The 14,955-nt window shown below is 39.1% G+C and overlaps 1 protein-coding gene across 1 annotated transcript in view; it reads right to left on the minus strand.

Moving 5' to 3' along the window:
• Positions 1 to 290: 290 nt before the first annotated feature.
• phax (phosphorylated adaptor for RNA export) overlaps positions 291 to 14,955 on the minus strand; it is a 45,335-nt gene continuing 30,670 nt past the window's right edge. Inside the window, exons 3-5 of the mRNA XM_067434102.1 lie at positions 14,696 to 14,816; positions 3,727 to 3,810; positions 291 to 878 (exon numbers count right to left, since the gene is read on the minus strand). Of these exons, the coding sequence (XP_067290203.1) occupies positions 618 to 878; positions 3,727 to 3,810; positions 14,696 to 14,816 (466 nt within the window). The 3' untranslated portion in view covers positions 291 to 617. The remainder of the gene's footprint in view (positions 879 to 3,726; positions 3,811 to 14,695; positions 14,817 to 14,955) is intronic.

Below are 14,955 nucleotides of genomic sequence, written 5' to 3' on the forward strand. Positions count from 1 at the left end.
AACTGCAACATTGCACTGAAATCTTAAGATGCAGTGAAAGTAAACGACTGGAAGAGAGATGTTTAAATTGATCACGGAAATCGAGCCAATATGACAACTGACATGCTGACAAAGCAAAGCTTGAATTTTGAATCATACATCAAGTACCCTATGTACTGCATAACCGGTCAGTGCTATTTCAGCAAACATTTAGAGCATTTCCAAGTTACTTCAAAATGAGTTCATTTACAATATGTTCTTGCTGCAATCCATTCTCCAAGAATACAGTAAAAGATTGCAAAACATTCAGACAGAAAAAAAAATCTAATTTATTAACATCATTCTAAACCAGCCAAGACCTTTAGAAAATCTGTACAACCGTTGGCTGCTTCTGATGGTATTCTAAAGAGCAAAAGAGTTTAGAAACCTATAGAGAACTTCAGTGCTATTTGTGAACATTAAGACCAAATCAAAATCACAGCCACTCTAACATGCACTAATTCACTAATTTATGACAAATCAAATGTTTTCTTTCATCCTGAGCGTTAAATACGAACTATGTAGTCCTTACAAGCTGTGTTAGGACTAAAACTAGAACAGCCCATGAAGCACAGCATGCATGCTGAAAGTGCTGAGCATCAGAAAACCTCTAGGTCATTTGTGTTGTAGACTACAGGGTTGTCCTCTGTGCCCAGTGCCAAATCCGACGGGCCCTCCTCCAGGGACCCCAAAGCCTCTTCAGTGTCACTAGCAAACGTTTCTCGTGAGACATCATCATGTTCTTCTAGATTGAGCGTGCCAATGGCTTGCTTCATCTTCTTTGCTACAATTTGCTTCCGTCGCTTCTTAGCAGCCTTTTTGCTATTGTATTCTTTCTGGTTCTCCTCATAAAATATCTCCTGTGTGAAGGGAACATGCAAACAAAACATTACTGAGATTTCCATGCAAAGAAAAGAAGTAAATGTGTACATAAATGCTATTTTCAGATTCAGACTGCGGTTCTCGTGAGGTGTATCCATTTGCAGGGCAACACACGGCAGTGGTTTCTGACTAGCAGTCTCAGAGGGCTACCTCAAGGGATAAAATAATTTATTATAAATATAACGTGGCGGTGCTTTTTTACTTTACTTTTAAAATGCGCTAACGGACTCCATTGTTGTTCTATGTATAACGTTACACTAGTCTGACGTGCAAAACCGTTTTGCTTGCTACTGCTAAGGTTTAGTCGCATACAATAGTCCATAAACCGAATCATGTCCTCATAAACTGCGAGGTAAGACACACAAATATTGACAGGCCACTAAATACATCACCGCTTTGCAGGCTCGTCATTCTTTAGCTCCGCCCACACGATACACCTCCAGCGCTCGTTTTTTTCTGGAAAGACTCGGTACAGCCTATATTTCTTTTATAAATATAATAAAACGAAAGACTTTTCGGAGATATGAAGGATGCAATACTACTCTATAGGTACTAGTGATGGGCAACAGTGGTCGAGTACTCGATTACTCGAACGTGACCGTGACGATCGATCATGAAATCATGAAAACGATGATCACCCTGACTTTAAAAAAATATATTTGTATATTTCTCGGATTGGTTATTGCAGCATTTTGGACGGTAACTGAGGTCTGATTGGTTAGCATTAGACAGCAAGCCTTCCAGACCACAAAATAAAGGGAAACTAAAGCGCGCAGTGATGCCTGAAGCGCTGAGAATGATCATGAAATACAGTGCAAGATGTGCGGCAGCCAATCTGTCACATACACAGCATTATAATGAGAACATGATTGTCATATAATGTTGTATTCCCCGTGCTTTAGCTCCCCGTGGATCAGCGTGCGCTGTTAATAAATTAAATCCCCAACCAGAGTCAGAGCGCGGTCAAGTTCATCTGTGCATCCGCGTCATCTTCCACAGATGCAAAATGTAAGATTATTTGTTTTATACTTGATTATATGTTGTCTATCATATAGGACGGGGTTGGTTGATTTTAATAACCAGCTAGCAAAGTGCTGCCGTTATTTCGGCTGGTGTTTATTCTCTTCAGCTTCAGCTCAAACGGGAACAGCCCGACATTATCGACTCTGGGTTATTTGAGACGGTCATATTATTTTTAGATAGGCTATTTCTTTTTCAAAATCATTGATGATATTAATAATGCAGCAGTGTTACTCATTTTTTTTAACATTCGATCTGTTTTAATGTTTCTCATGGATTCAAAAACGAGCAGTGATGCTGTTCTCACTTTGATCATGAAAAATAAAATTATGTGCAGCGCCAATCTGTCATTTAGGCTACATAGAATTATAATAAGAACACGATTAAAGTGTTGTAAATTATCTGTGGTTTCGTTGCCTTTGTATTAGCGTTGAAGAGCGCATTCAAAATGAGTTTCGTTTTCAAGCACATTTGCGTCCTTTTGGGCAGATGTAAATTGTAATAGGCATATATCTGATTAATCTCAGTGATGCGTTTGACTGAGTTTATTAATTCTCTAGCAAAGTTCTGCGGTGTGGTGTATTCATAGTTGCAGCTCAAATACAATGCCCGATATCATTGACTGGGTTATTTGAGAGAGTTAGGCCTATTTAGTTTCTTTTTCTTTGAGACATTTATGCATCAAAATGTAAGTGTGATTTTTTTTATAGTCATATGTTCATATTTGCATAAACATCTCATGTTTTTGTCGCATACATTTTTTATAACAGTCTTAAAATAGTTTCATATCTCCATAACGGACACCCCGCCCCCCGCCCACGGTTAATCGATTACTCGTTTTTGAGACCTATCGATGATCGAAATGAAAAATTGACAAAAATGCCAATCCATAATAGGTACTCAAGTTTGACATGAGATTGACTGAAACTGAGTGTTTCACCCCCCCTTTAATGTTTAAATATAAATTCAAAAACAAAATGTGAGGGGGAAAAAGTATTTGCTACGGAGCCCCTAAAGGGACCTTAGCAGCAAACAAAAAAACAAAAACACTTTTGAATGCTCACACCAAGTTACAATTTCCAGTTTATACTACCCTATAACCCATTTCCTTTGTGCCTCATTGCCATTTTACTATGAGGAAAGTGAAAATACAGATGCACAAGAATTAATAAAGCTTTATTTGCTCCAAATTTGGCTTTTATTGGGACAGTTTTCCCCACCTAATATAACGGAGTGAGTCTTTCACTTTTTATTTCTGAAGAGTGAGTCTTCCCTTTATATTGATCACTCTGCTAACAATTAGCGCTGTTAGAATTAAATAAAGACAATAAGCATTTCTTAACTGCTGTTTCTCACCACTGTCATTTTTGCAGTTTATTTGGTTATTAAGAAGAAAGCACACTGCCATTTAGACAAATATGTAAAAGTTATCTCTCATCATTGTGGGTGGTGTCGGGATTTTAGATTATTAAACCTTAAACAGATTTCATATGATTCTGGGTTGAGCGAGCGGCCCTGAGAAGACTGAGTGAGTGAAACAGAACAGAATCTGCTCTGACTGCCAACTAAAGCCTAACAAGCTCTGCCCTAATTTTAGTTCTGAGACTGCTGGCCTGAGGCAATGATGGCTCAGCAGCTGGATGTTGTGTTTTGAGTACAAGTGATTGAAGTCTATCACCGTTGGAATTATTCGAATTTTATCATTTGAAAGTTGGAGTAAAAAAAAAATATATATAAAAAAAACCCTGATGAAAACTCAGCTGCTTTATATTTGCCCACCCAAACACTTCAGTGGTGATGACTAACCTTCACCTGCCCATCAGAGATACTGGGTGTGTTCTTCAGTAAGTTCAGATACACTCCACCAGGTGTCCGTCTCCTACTGCCATCCTGCAGGAAATACAAAAAACAACAAAAAACATTGAGCAATATTAATCTAATATATAACTGATTATATCCAACAGAATGAACATGTTTGAAAATAGACATGTTTGAACAATAACAACTGCACAACACTTCTCAGTTTTAATAATAATAATAATAATATATTTTATTTGTAAAGCCCTTTTCATAGTTAAAAATAATTCCAAAGTGCTAGTGAATGAAGTTTAAATTAAAATACATCATTCTTGAAAAGCCCAAATAAAAAGCAAATCAAGTCCTGGGGGATATTCCAGAAAGCAGGTTATGTGACATACCCAGGTATGTTTAAGAGTAAGTTAGCGGATAACTTCAACTTTCGGCTCCAAAAACAGAGGTAACTGTCAGGTTATGCAAGTAAGCATGGCAACGCACTCTGAACATAACCTGCTCCAGAGCTGGTTATGTTTACATTGACATTTATGCATTTAGCAGACGCTTTTATCTAAACCAACTTACAACTGAGGAGAGCAGGAAGCGATCTGTCATGAAAAGGCAAAGAAATGCAAAAAGTGCCCTACATACAAAGATTTGGATATTACTCAAGAGTAGCAAAAAACAGAAAAGGGAGGGAAAAGAGAAAAAGTAGAGGAGGAACAATTAATAAAAATAAAAAAAAGTATGATAAGAATAAGTGCTAATAGAAGAAATTAGTTTTTACCTGTCTTTTGACTGAAGCGAGTGCGTCTTCAAGACGCATGTTTCAGGGTTAGTTTGCTTAAGAGGTATTCAGATGTGTTTTATATAATTAATAGAGTTATTAATATAACAAAATTGGTTTCAGTTATATAATATCCAATATTATATATTAATTCTAAAGATAAAAACAAATAATAATAAGTTAAAATGTTAATGCAATTAATATATATTTATATTTATTTTATTGTCATCTCACACATGGATCTGCATTCAATCAATTAGCATCAAATAAACAATATAATCCTTATTCTCAGTGAATAAAGATTACTTGTTAAAATAAAACATTATTGCAGCATAACCAAATAGGTGGGGATGTGCACTAAGCAGGTTATGTAAATCACCATTAAACAAAAGAAGAGGAGGAAGTAGAATGGCATGCTTTTTCTTAGCGTCTGTTTCCATGGTGAATTATTGAGTCGTTGCTCTGTTGAGAAGGTCTTGTGTGTTAACCGGGAACATTCTCTGAGTTGTCTGAACTTACTCCCGGAATCATTTTTGGAACCAGCATACCTCAAGTAAGCAAGGTTTGGGTTAATCAAACGTAAAGGTATACATGATGGTATGTTAACCTTGCTTTCTGGAATACACCCCTGATAATTTTTAAATATTTACAGTATTGTTCAAAATAATAGCAGTACAATGTGACTAACCAGAATAATCAAGGTTTTTAGTATATTTTTTATTGCTACGTGGCAAACAAGTTACCAGTAGGTTCAGTAGTCAGAAAACAAACAAGACCCAGCATTCATGATATGCACGCTCTTAACGCCGGCTTCACACTGCACGCGTAAGCAGGGCGTAAGCAGCATCATTAAGAAGTTTCCTCTTAGTTATTACAGTCATTTATGAATTATCTTTAAGAGGTTTATGATGGGTAATGCATGTAAATTTGATGCATATCCTATATTTCAAGACAATTTCCTGAAGTTTCTCTTTTTAGCAGTATGCTTTTCATGGACATATAGTGCGATGGCCTTTCTTCTATCAAAAACTCGCACTAAACGAAATAAAAAGACATCAGAAACAAGTGAAATGATTTTTTAAAAATAAAATTAGCTTCATGATAAATCTTTGCTTTATTTCCATTTCAAATACATTAAAGAGTAATGCAAACTTATCCATTAAAGAGAATACTCTGTACACAACTGCGGCTGACAACTGCCACAAACGCTGCCTGTGTGAAAGGAAAAAGTACGCGCGCTGCTACTGCTTTACACACGCGCTGCTTCAGCGCTGCCTACGCCCTGCTTACGCGTGCAGTGTGAAGCCGGCGTTAAGGCTGTGCAATTGGGCAATTAGTTGAAAGGGGTGTGTTCAAAAAAAAAGCAGTGTCTACCTTTGACTGTACAAACTCAAAACTATTTTGTACAAACATTTTTTTTTCTTCTGGGATTTAGCAATCCTGTGAATCACTAAACTAATATTTAGTTGTATGACCACAGTTTTTTAAAACTGCTTGACATCTGTGTGGCATGGAGTCAACCAACTTGTGGCACCTCTCAGCTGTTATTCCACTCCATGATTCTTTAACAACATTCCACAATTCATTCACATTTCTTGGTTTTGCTTCAGAAACAGCATTTTTGATATCACCCCACAAGTTCTCAATTGGATTAAGGTCTGGAGATTGGGCTGGCCACTCCATAACATTAATTTTGTTGGTTTGGAACCAAGACTTTGCCCGTTTACTAGTGTGTTTTGGGTCATTGTCTTGTTGAAACAACCATTTCAAGGGCATGTCCTCTTCAGCATAGGCCAAAATGACCTCTTCAAGTATTTTAACATATGCAAACTGATCCATGATCCCTGGTATGCGATAAATAGGCCCAACACCATAGCAGGAGAAACATGCCCATATCATGATGCTTGCACCTCCATGCTTCACTGTCTTCACTGTGTACTGTGGCTTGAATTCTGAGTTAGGGGGTCGTCTCACAAACTGCCTGTGGCCCTTGGACCCAAAAAGAACAATTTTACTCTCATCAGTCCACAAAATGTTCCTCCATTTCTCTTTAGGCCAGTTGATGTGTTCTTTGGCAAATTGTAACCTCTTCTGCACATGCCTTTTTTTTAACAGAGGGAATTTGTGGGGGATTCTTGAAAATAGATTAGCTTCACACAGACGTCTTCTAACTGTCACAGTACTTACAGGTTACTCCAGACTGTCTTTGATCATCCTGGAGGTGATCATTGGCTGAGCCTTTGCCATTCTGGTTATTCTTCTATCCATTTTGATGGTTGTCTTCCGTTTTCTTCCACGTCTCTCTGGTTTTGCTCTCCATTTTAAGGCATTGGAGATCATTTTAGCTGAACACCCTATCATTTTTTGCACCTCTTTATAGGTTTTCCCCTCTCTAATCAACTTTTTAATCAAAGTACGCTGTTCTTCTGAACAAGGTCTTGAACGACACATTTTCCTCAGCTTTCAAATGCATGTTCAACAAGTGTTGGCTTCATCCTTAAATAGGGGCCACCTGATTCACACCTGTTTCTTCACAAAATTGATGACCTCAGTGATTGAATGCCACACTGCTATTTTTTTGAACACACCCCTTTCAACTAATTCAACTAATTGCCCAATTGCACAGCCTTAAGAGCGTGCATATCATGAATGCTGGGTCTCATTTGTTTTCTGAGAATCTACTGAACCTACTGGTAACTTGTTTGCCACGTAGCAATAAAAAAATATACGAAAAACCTTGATTATTCTGGTTAGTCACATTGTACTGCTATTATTTTGAACAATACTGTATAAACAAATTGGAAATTATAATAAATTACATTTATGTCAGTGGTCGGCAACTGGCGGCCCGCCGGGCAATAATTGGCCCACCAGCGATAATATCTGGCCCGCACCCGCATCTGCCAAATTGTTTTGATAGCAGCTGGTTCTGAAACATATCTGTCAGTGTAACGGAGGCGAGCTAATGAGAACTTTGCAGATAAACTCATGTCATATCAAGAGGCGCTCGTCTATGACCAGTGCAATAAATATGCAGCGTTTAGCCTCATCGTTAGCGCGTCAGACTCCCGTGCAGAAAGACCTGAGCTCAAACCACGGGCAGTGCGAATCTAGGTACATTAACATTCATTTTCAATTAATTTTGCCTTCTTAAAACGTGACAACGTTTTAGCAGCAATGTTTTATTTTGGGATAAATGGAGAGCTTTCAATTTGAAAAGTTCTGAAAGACATTCAAGAGTCTGTGGAATGGATTGTTAGACACGGCTCTAAAAGAGCCATCATGAAATGTGTGGCATGATAAAACGAACAGTGAACCATCAATACGTTTGCCTATATGGCGGGGCCTCAGCACATCCTACGTGAACAATAACAACTCAAATTCACCTTCCTTTTTATCAAAAATATTGACAAGACAACCAGCAAAAAATTTGCCATGCTTCGTCTCGTGGATATTATATTCTTTACAAACAGTGACAACTTCGTTGCAAATTAGACACACCAGCTTTGCATTCACAAAACCAGGTAGGATGAACACACAGATGTCTTCCCATTCTTCTTTGTATGCCCTATTTTCGCTCTTAACTTTCCTCTTTAGACTCTTTGAGTGCTATCTGAAATGTTAACATCACTCTGCACTCGATGTAATAGTCGTTTACCTCCAGCAAGCAAACGATTAAAAAAAAAAAATGCAGTTTAGTAGCCTATGTGAGGATGCCAAGGAATAATAAAAGTGTAAAACTAGCCTATGCTACGCGACGTCAAATTATTATTACAATAAATAGGTGGAAATAAAGTGGAAATAATAACACATAGTTCGTTAACAGCATGACTCAAACATGCCATTAATGGGCTTATTCAAATCCTCTTTTATTTTTTGTGTTAATTTTATCCATTCCGCGTCTTCCATTGGGGTCTGTACAAATTGGTGAAAAATTGGTGAAGATACTTGCCAGGTTACATGTCACTAGGCGACTGCTTTAATTAATTTATAATTTTTTCATAAGCTCACACTACCAGTTAAAAAAGACACTGTTAGAATATGCAGTGGTGGAGAAAGTACTGAATCTCAGTAAAAGTACAAATAACCAGAGACATATTTACTTTAGTAAAAGTAGAAGTACTAATGACAACCCCACTTAAGTAAAAAAAGTAAAAAGTACCCGATTGTAAATGTACTTTAAGTATTAAAAGTAAAATTAATTGCATAATTTATTCTCTTAATGTCTATATTCTAATAATTAAAAAGAGTATGGGCTTGTGGCATTTTAATTAAGTTAGTTTTGTGTTAATGTAATTGTGCTTACCATCTGTGGCCCAAGTTTACATTCCACCTTACAATTCTACAAATCTATCAGGGTGATCTGCAGAGTTAAATATCCTTATTCTGAAGCAACATTCTCATCAGCTTTGATGTATTTAAATCTTCATATTTATGATATTTTACCTTTTATAAAGGACATTCCCCCACCTCTGATCTTATTAAATATAGTCTATGCTTCAGGTTCCTTTTATATTCTTACATTTTATCAATAAATTAAATTAGAATAAGACAGGTTGTTACCAACCAAATTAAAATAATTTACACTAAAAATTGCATTAAATAATGTTATGAGATTGTTTTAAATACATTTTATTTATACAAATAAGAAATGTTGAAAAGAATGTTTAAACAATAAACTAAACTGCCCATAGGTGGGGTCAGGTCTTAATGAGTGAATCATTGAGTTCGATTCGTTCAAACGGCTGATTCGTTCATGAATGGGGCAGTAGTTTATGACTAGGTTTACAAAACTATGGTTTACGAAAAGGTTATTGAATCTTTGATTCAACCAATTCATTCAAACCACTGAATCATATAGTAACACACTGTTGTTTTGAGATATGATATGATCTTGGAAATATTTTCGCTGCTGAAATAGAACAAAAGCAGTTAAAGGACAACTCTTTAACTTTTTAAAGACAAATTTTTACGTTTATCTTGATCGTTATATCTTTGTGAGTACAGTCTATAGAGAAAAAAACGAACCGCATTGGTGCTTGCAACTCGGAGTTATTACAGTTGATGCCCAGAGCCCCCACTCAGCTAAAACGGCAGCTTTGGGGGCATAACGTAAAGGTTGTCTTTGTGCCTCTTAACAGACAAAATGCAATTAAAATGTCTGTCCAACATGAACAGGTCCCTTACATGACAACGAGATGCATTTAGCCACTTAGCCATTGTTTAAATTCATGTGTTTTAGGCGGCTAGCTGTGTCTCGCGCTGAAGTCCCGTGGGAACTCAGCGGTAGCCGGAAAAAAAGGCATTCCAGTTGGGATGAGCATTGTGTGTGTAAAGCATGATTTTTTAAAATTTCTGCACATCTTTCCTCAAGCCGTGTGTGCCCAATTGGAAGGATAAATAAAGTTTACATTACCTCCACAGTGGTTGCACCCGTCTTTAACCACGGAATGGCATTTTTCTTTAACCGGTCTGGCTGTGTTGTGTCTGTGTAAATTAGTCAAGTGTTCGCAGCAAATTTTCACAATTCGGAAAGGCACAAACAAACAATTTCTTCTTCACCCGTGAGCCCGATCAGATCATCACTCTAGTGATGTCTGGTTCACAAACGAACCGTTCTTTTTAACCGGTTCTTTTTAGTGAACCGGTCGAACCAGTTCACCAAATCGGACTAAATCTTTCTAAACGTTCACACGTTCAATACTGAGAACCGACGAGCCGATGAGCAGAGCCTCTTCATACAAACAATGCTCTGCCCTGGACTATTTCTCCGGCTACAACGGCGTTCCCATGGGACTTCAGCGCGAGACACAGCTAGCCGCTTAAAACAGGTGAATTTAAACAATAGCTACGTGGCTATACGCATCTCATTGTCATGTAAGGGCCCTGTTCATGTTGGACAGACATTTTAATTGCATTTTGTGTCTGTTAAGAGGCACAGAGACACTCTACGTTATGTCCCCAAAGCTGTCTGCGTCAGGTTGCCCTTTATTTCTAGCATTATTTATTGGTTTTGGGCACTTTATTATTTTATTTTTTATTTGGAGCCTAATGCCTAATTAACCAGCAGCAGCCATATCACCCTGTAGCCCAAGACTGGTTTCCCACTGAAGCCAAGCAGGGCTGAGCCTGGTTAGTACCTGGATGGGAGGCCAACTGGGAAAACTAGGTTGCTGCTGGTAGAGGTGTTAGTGAGGCCAGAGGTCTGTGTTGGTCCTAACCCGCCACTTTAGCTATAGGGACACTATATTGACAAAGAGTACCGTCCTTCGGATGAGACGTTAAACCGAGGTCCTGACTCTGTGGTCATTAAAAGTTCCAGGATGTCCTTCGGAAAAAGAGTAGGGTAGCTTGCTTCAACTTAGGAGGAGTTGTGCACTTTTTATTTTAATATCTCCTTTCGAGACTGTGTGTATCCAGCTCGTGTCCCACATTCATCTCAAAGCACAGACCGGCATGATGCATCTTTGCGTGGCAATAGGCTATAATTTTTTTTAACAAATATATAATTTTCTTATATTCTTAAGATTACCATTATTTACTTATAATCATTTAAATGTTTTACAGGCTGTAGTGTGTTGTTTCACTGATGAAAAATAAACATGCATGCTTATGAAATGGATGTTTGAGCGTTTATTAATTGTAAAATGTAGGCTATATACATCTGGAATACAATACAGTATTTAAAATAGCATATATGCATTAGTTTTACTTTCAATTTAATTTACAGAGCAAACTATAGGAAAAGATTAGTGTGTGTCACACTCACAACAAGATGCTCAACAGGGGGCGTGGCGCCAAGCCTGTTGCACGTCTTTTTTAAAAATAAATCACGGGTTTAAAAGCAGTTTACCGCTGATCCGTGGTAATTTTTTGCTTTTCATCTGCTGTAAAAAAAAATCCATACCGTCCCAGCCCTACCGATGGCCGGGGAATACAGAGACGGGAAGCGAATTTCATTAGCTTTCCTCCACCAGTCAGGAGCTTGTACTAGGCTATTGCTGTATTGTAATACCGTGTGGCTTATTTTGCACGTAACTTCATCACCCTTTCTGTCAAAATAGTCTCACACAGTATGCTTCGTTCCCATTGCTTCATTTTGCAAAATTTGTCTATGTCAGCATGTATGGTTCTGTGTCGACGTGCCCCGTGAGTAAAATAAAAAAACATTAAAAATAAATAAAAACCGTTTAACTGTTAGTATTAATCGGTTAACTGTTAAACGGTCAATATGAGCATCCCTAGTTCTTATATGTAAGGAGGGGAGGCTTCATGGACAAAAGGTTGGGAAAGTACTCGATTACTCACGTTATATCGGTTACCTAAAAGAGGGAACGAGTATTGCATATGGGACGACAACTTTTTTGATAATATGAAGCAAAACTTTATTCTATAAAGTATCTATTTTACAACGCAGTGCAGCTACGCGCTGATTTGGCTGTGCAGCAGCAACTGCAAAAACCTATGGCGAGGTTGCTGAGGGAGCGAGCCAATAAGGGTCGCTGTAAAATCCCACCAGAAAAGGTTGCTAAAATTAGCATATTAAGGCTATAAAAGACTGTGTTCAGCCTTAGGATTTCAGGTTAAAAATCGAGTGAAGCGATACCCTGAGAAGAAAAAGCACGGCGCGTTACACAATACTCGTTTCCCTCTCTCAGGGAACTGAGGTTACACGAGTAACCAAGTACATTCCCTTTCAAGAGGTCTCATTTTGCATATGGCGAAAATATCTACTTTTGCTTTGCCAAAGGTGTTCCAAGTCCTCAGAATTGTTTGTGGGTGAAGGGACCATTCCCCTGGGGGAATGCCGCCTCTGGATAACATATCCGGACCCAGATTCAGGATACCTGGCACGTGAGCCACTCTCAGGGAGTCTAGGTTGTGCTCTGTCCATTAAAGAAGGTGTTTTGCAATGGAGTGTAGAGCAAGATTTTGATTTTGAGTGTAGATTTCGGACGGCCCTGGCGATTTATATAGGATACCTCTGACATGTCTGTTTGGACTAGGACATGGTGACCCTTCATGTACAGAAGTAAAGCTCTTAGTGATAAGGATAACCGCTCTCATCTCTAGATAGTTTATATGCAGCCTTTTCTCTGATATCACCCATTGGCCAAAAACTGGCTTGCCCTTGTGTATAGCGCCCCAGCCTAGGTTGGACGTGTCTGTCGAGACCGCTTTTTCTATTTTGTAATTGTACTCTTTTTCTATTTTGTAATTGTACTCATTACGCCTGTCTGGTACCAGGCAGTCGCTTTCCAAGGAGCCAGAGCTTTTACAAAGCGGTTGTTCACAAAGCGAAAGTGGCCTGATCGCCATGCATGAGCCGGAACGCAGGAGTTCAGCCAGCGTTGAAAGGGGCATATGTGCAATAGACATAAGACCTAGCATCCTGAACAGAGAGCTCTGAACAGACAGGGCACGCTGTGATGCAAGCCACGCTCTCATGTGTATTGAGTATATGACTGTCCCAAGGAAAGAGATACTTTTAGTGGGAGACATTGAGCTCTTGGCGGTATTGATCCGGAGACCCAAACATTCTTGATGGTTGAGAAGCCAGGACCTGTGGGTTATCAACTGTGTCTCAAGCCAGTCATCAATGTAGCTGAGTATAGGCATCCCTCTTAACCTTAGTGGGGCTAGAGCTGCATCCATGAACTTCATAAAAGGGCAAGGTTCTAGGGATAACCCGAATGGCAGGACTGATGAGCCTGACCCTCAACTAGACAAATCTCAAGAATGGCCTATGTCGGGGAGCTATCTGAATGTGAAAGTAGGCATCTTTCAGATTGACTGTGAAAAACCAATCCGCTGGGCGAATGCGTGCAAGGATTTGTTTCACCGGCAGCATCTTGAACTAGTGCGTCATAAGTGGTTTGTTCAGATGTCTGAGATCTAGGATGGGCCTGAGGCCACCATCCTTTTTCGGGACGATGAAGTAGCGACTGTACATTCCTGACTCGGTGTTGGGTCTACGGTTTCCACCACTACCTTTTGGAACATGACTTACACTGCTTCTCACAGAGGTATTGACCACGGCGCGAAAGCATGGGGGTCTGCGAGCGAACTGTAGCGAGTAACCTTGTTTTATTATATTCAACACCCAATTTGATGTACTGGGAATGGTTTGCTTGGACTGGACTTGTGAAGCCAAGGGCTGACTTAGAGTCGGTGGGCCGCTTGGTAGGGACCGGGTAGCCCGGTTGCTCAGTGCTTGTAAAACTGTGGGGATAGTGTTTATGTTTGGCGGTGTGCACTGTGTAGTGGGCGTGCGCATTACATTTGTGTGGGGAGTGTTTGAGTGTAGTGGTGCATACTGTGAGGTGGGCACACTGGCAAGATTTTTTTTGGGTCACCGTAAAAACAGCGTTTGTGTGCAGGCGAGCGCGTTTGACAACGGGCTTGTTGGCTGCGCAACAAATGAAGTCACCAGCCACCTGATTGTAGGGAACTGGGTGACCAAGTATGTGTGGTGGGGATCTGACCAAGGTGGGACCTGAACACCTTCTCTTCCCTCTCACGAGTAGGATGGCTTTAGTGGCTCAGGGTTCAACACAACCTTGGGTCGAGGTCCCAGACACCCATGCAGTCTGTTGCGGCTCGCTGAGTGTGAGCGCTGCCGAGTCGTGGACACAGAGCGAGGCTATGAGGTTGACGGCGCTACCTTGTATCGCTGAAGAAGATTAAATCTGAAATCATATGGCTGAACATGGTCTTTTATAGCCTCAATATGCTAATTTTAGCTACCTTTTCCGGTGGGATTTAACAGTTTTATAGCGATCCTTATTGGCTCGCTCTCTAAGCCACCTTGCCATAGGTTTTTGCAGTTGCAGAAGCACAGCCAATCAGTGCGTAGCTCCCTCTGTTGTATCTGCTGTGCAGCTGCACTGAGTTTTAAAATAGATACTTTATAGAATAAAGTTTTGCTTCATATTCTCGAGAAAGGGAGTTCTTATATGCAATCGAAAGGGAATCACTGTTATTCACCATAACTAAACCTAAACTAAAATTCCCAGTCAACTAAAACTTAACTATACAAACAAAACAAAAAATATGATAGGTTGACTAAATATGATCAAACATTAAAAAAAAGAACATTTGACACAGGACTAACACCAATTAATAAAAAAAAGTAGTTCAAACTCCAATCTAATGTACAGAAATGTATTAAATTTGCCTGAGTTTTGTACATACCACAGTGTAGAGACCTCCATTTTGTTCAATTGATGCGGTCTCTGACAGAAGCTCGATGGCTTTCTTTTTTCCGACAACTCTCACCACACGCTCTATTAGATCCTTCTTTGGCTCCATGAGTCTTTAACAGAGAGCAAACAAAAGCATGATTATTTATATATATATATATATATATATATATATATATATATATATATATATATATAGAAGCATTAAAGGGTTACTTCAGTGATTTAGCATTAAAGGGATAGTTCACCAAA

This window comes from Pseudorasbora parva, chromosome 23 (assembly GCF_024679245.1).
Source record: "Pseudorasbora parva isolate DD20220531a chromosome 23, ASM2467924v1, whole genome shotgun sequence".
NCBI lineage: Eukaryota > Metazoa > Chordata > Actinopteri > Cypriniformes > Gobionidae > Pseudorasbora > Pseudorasbora parva.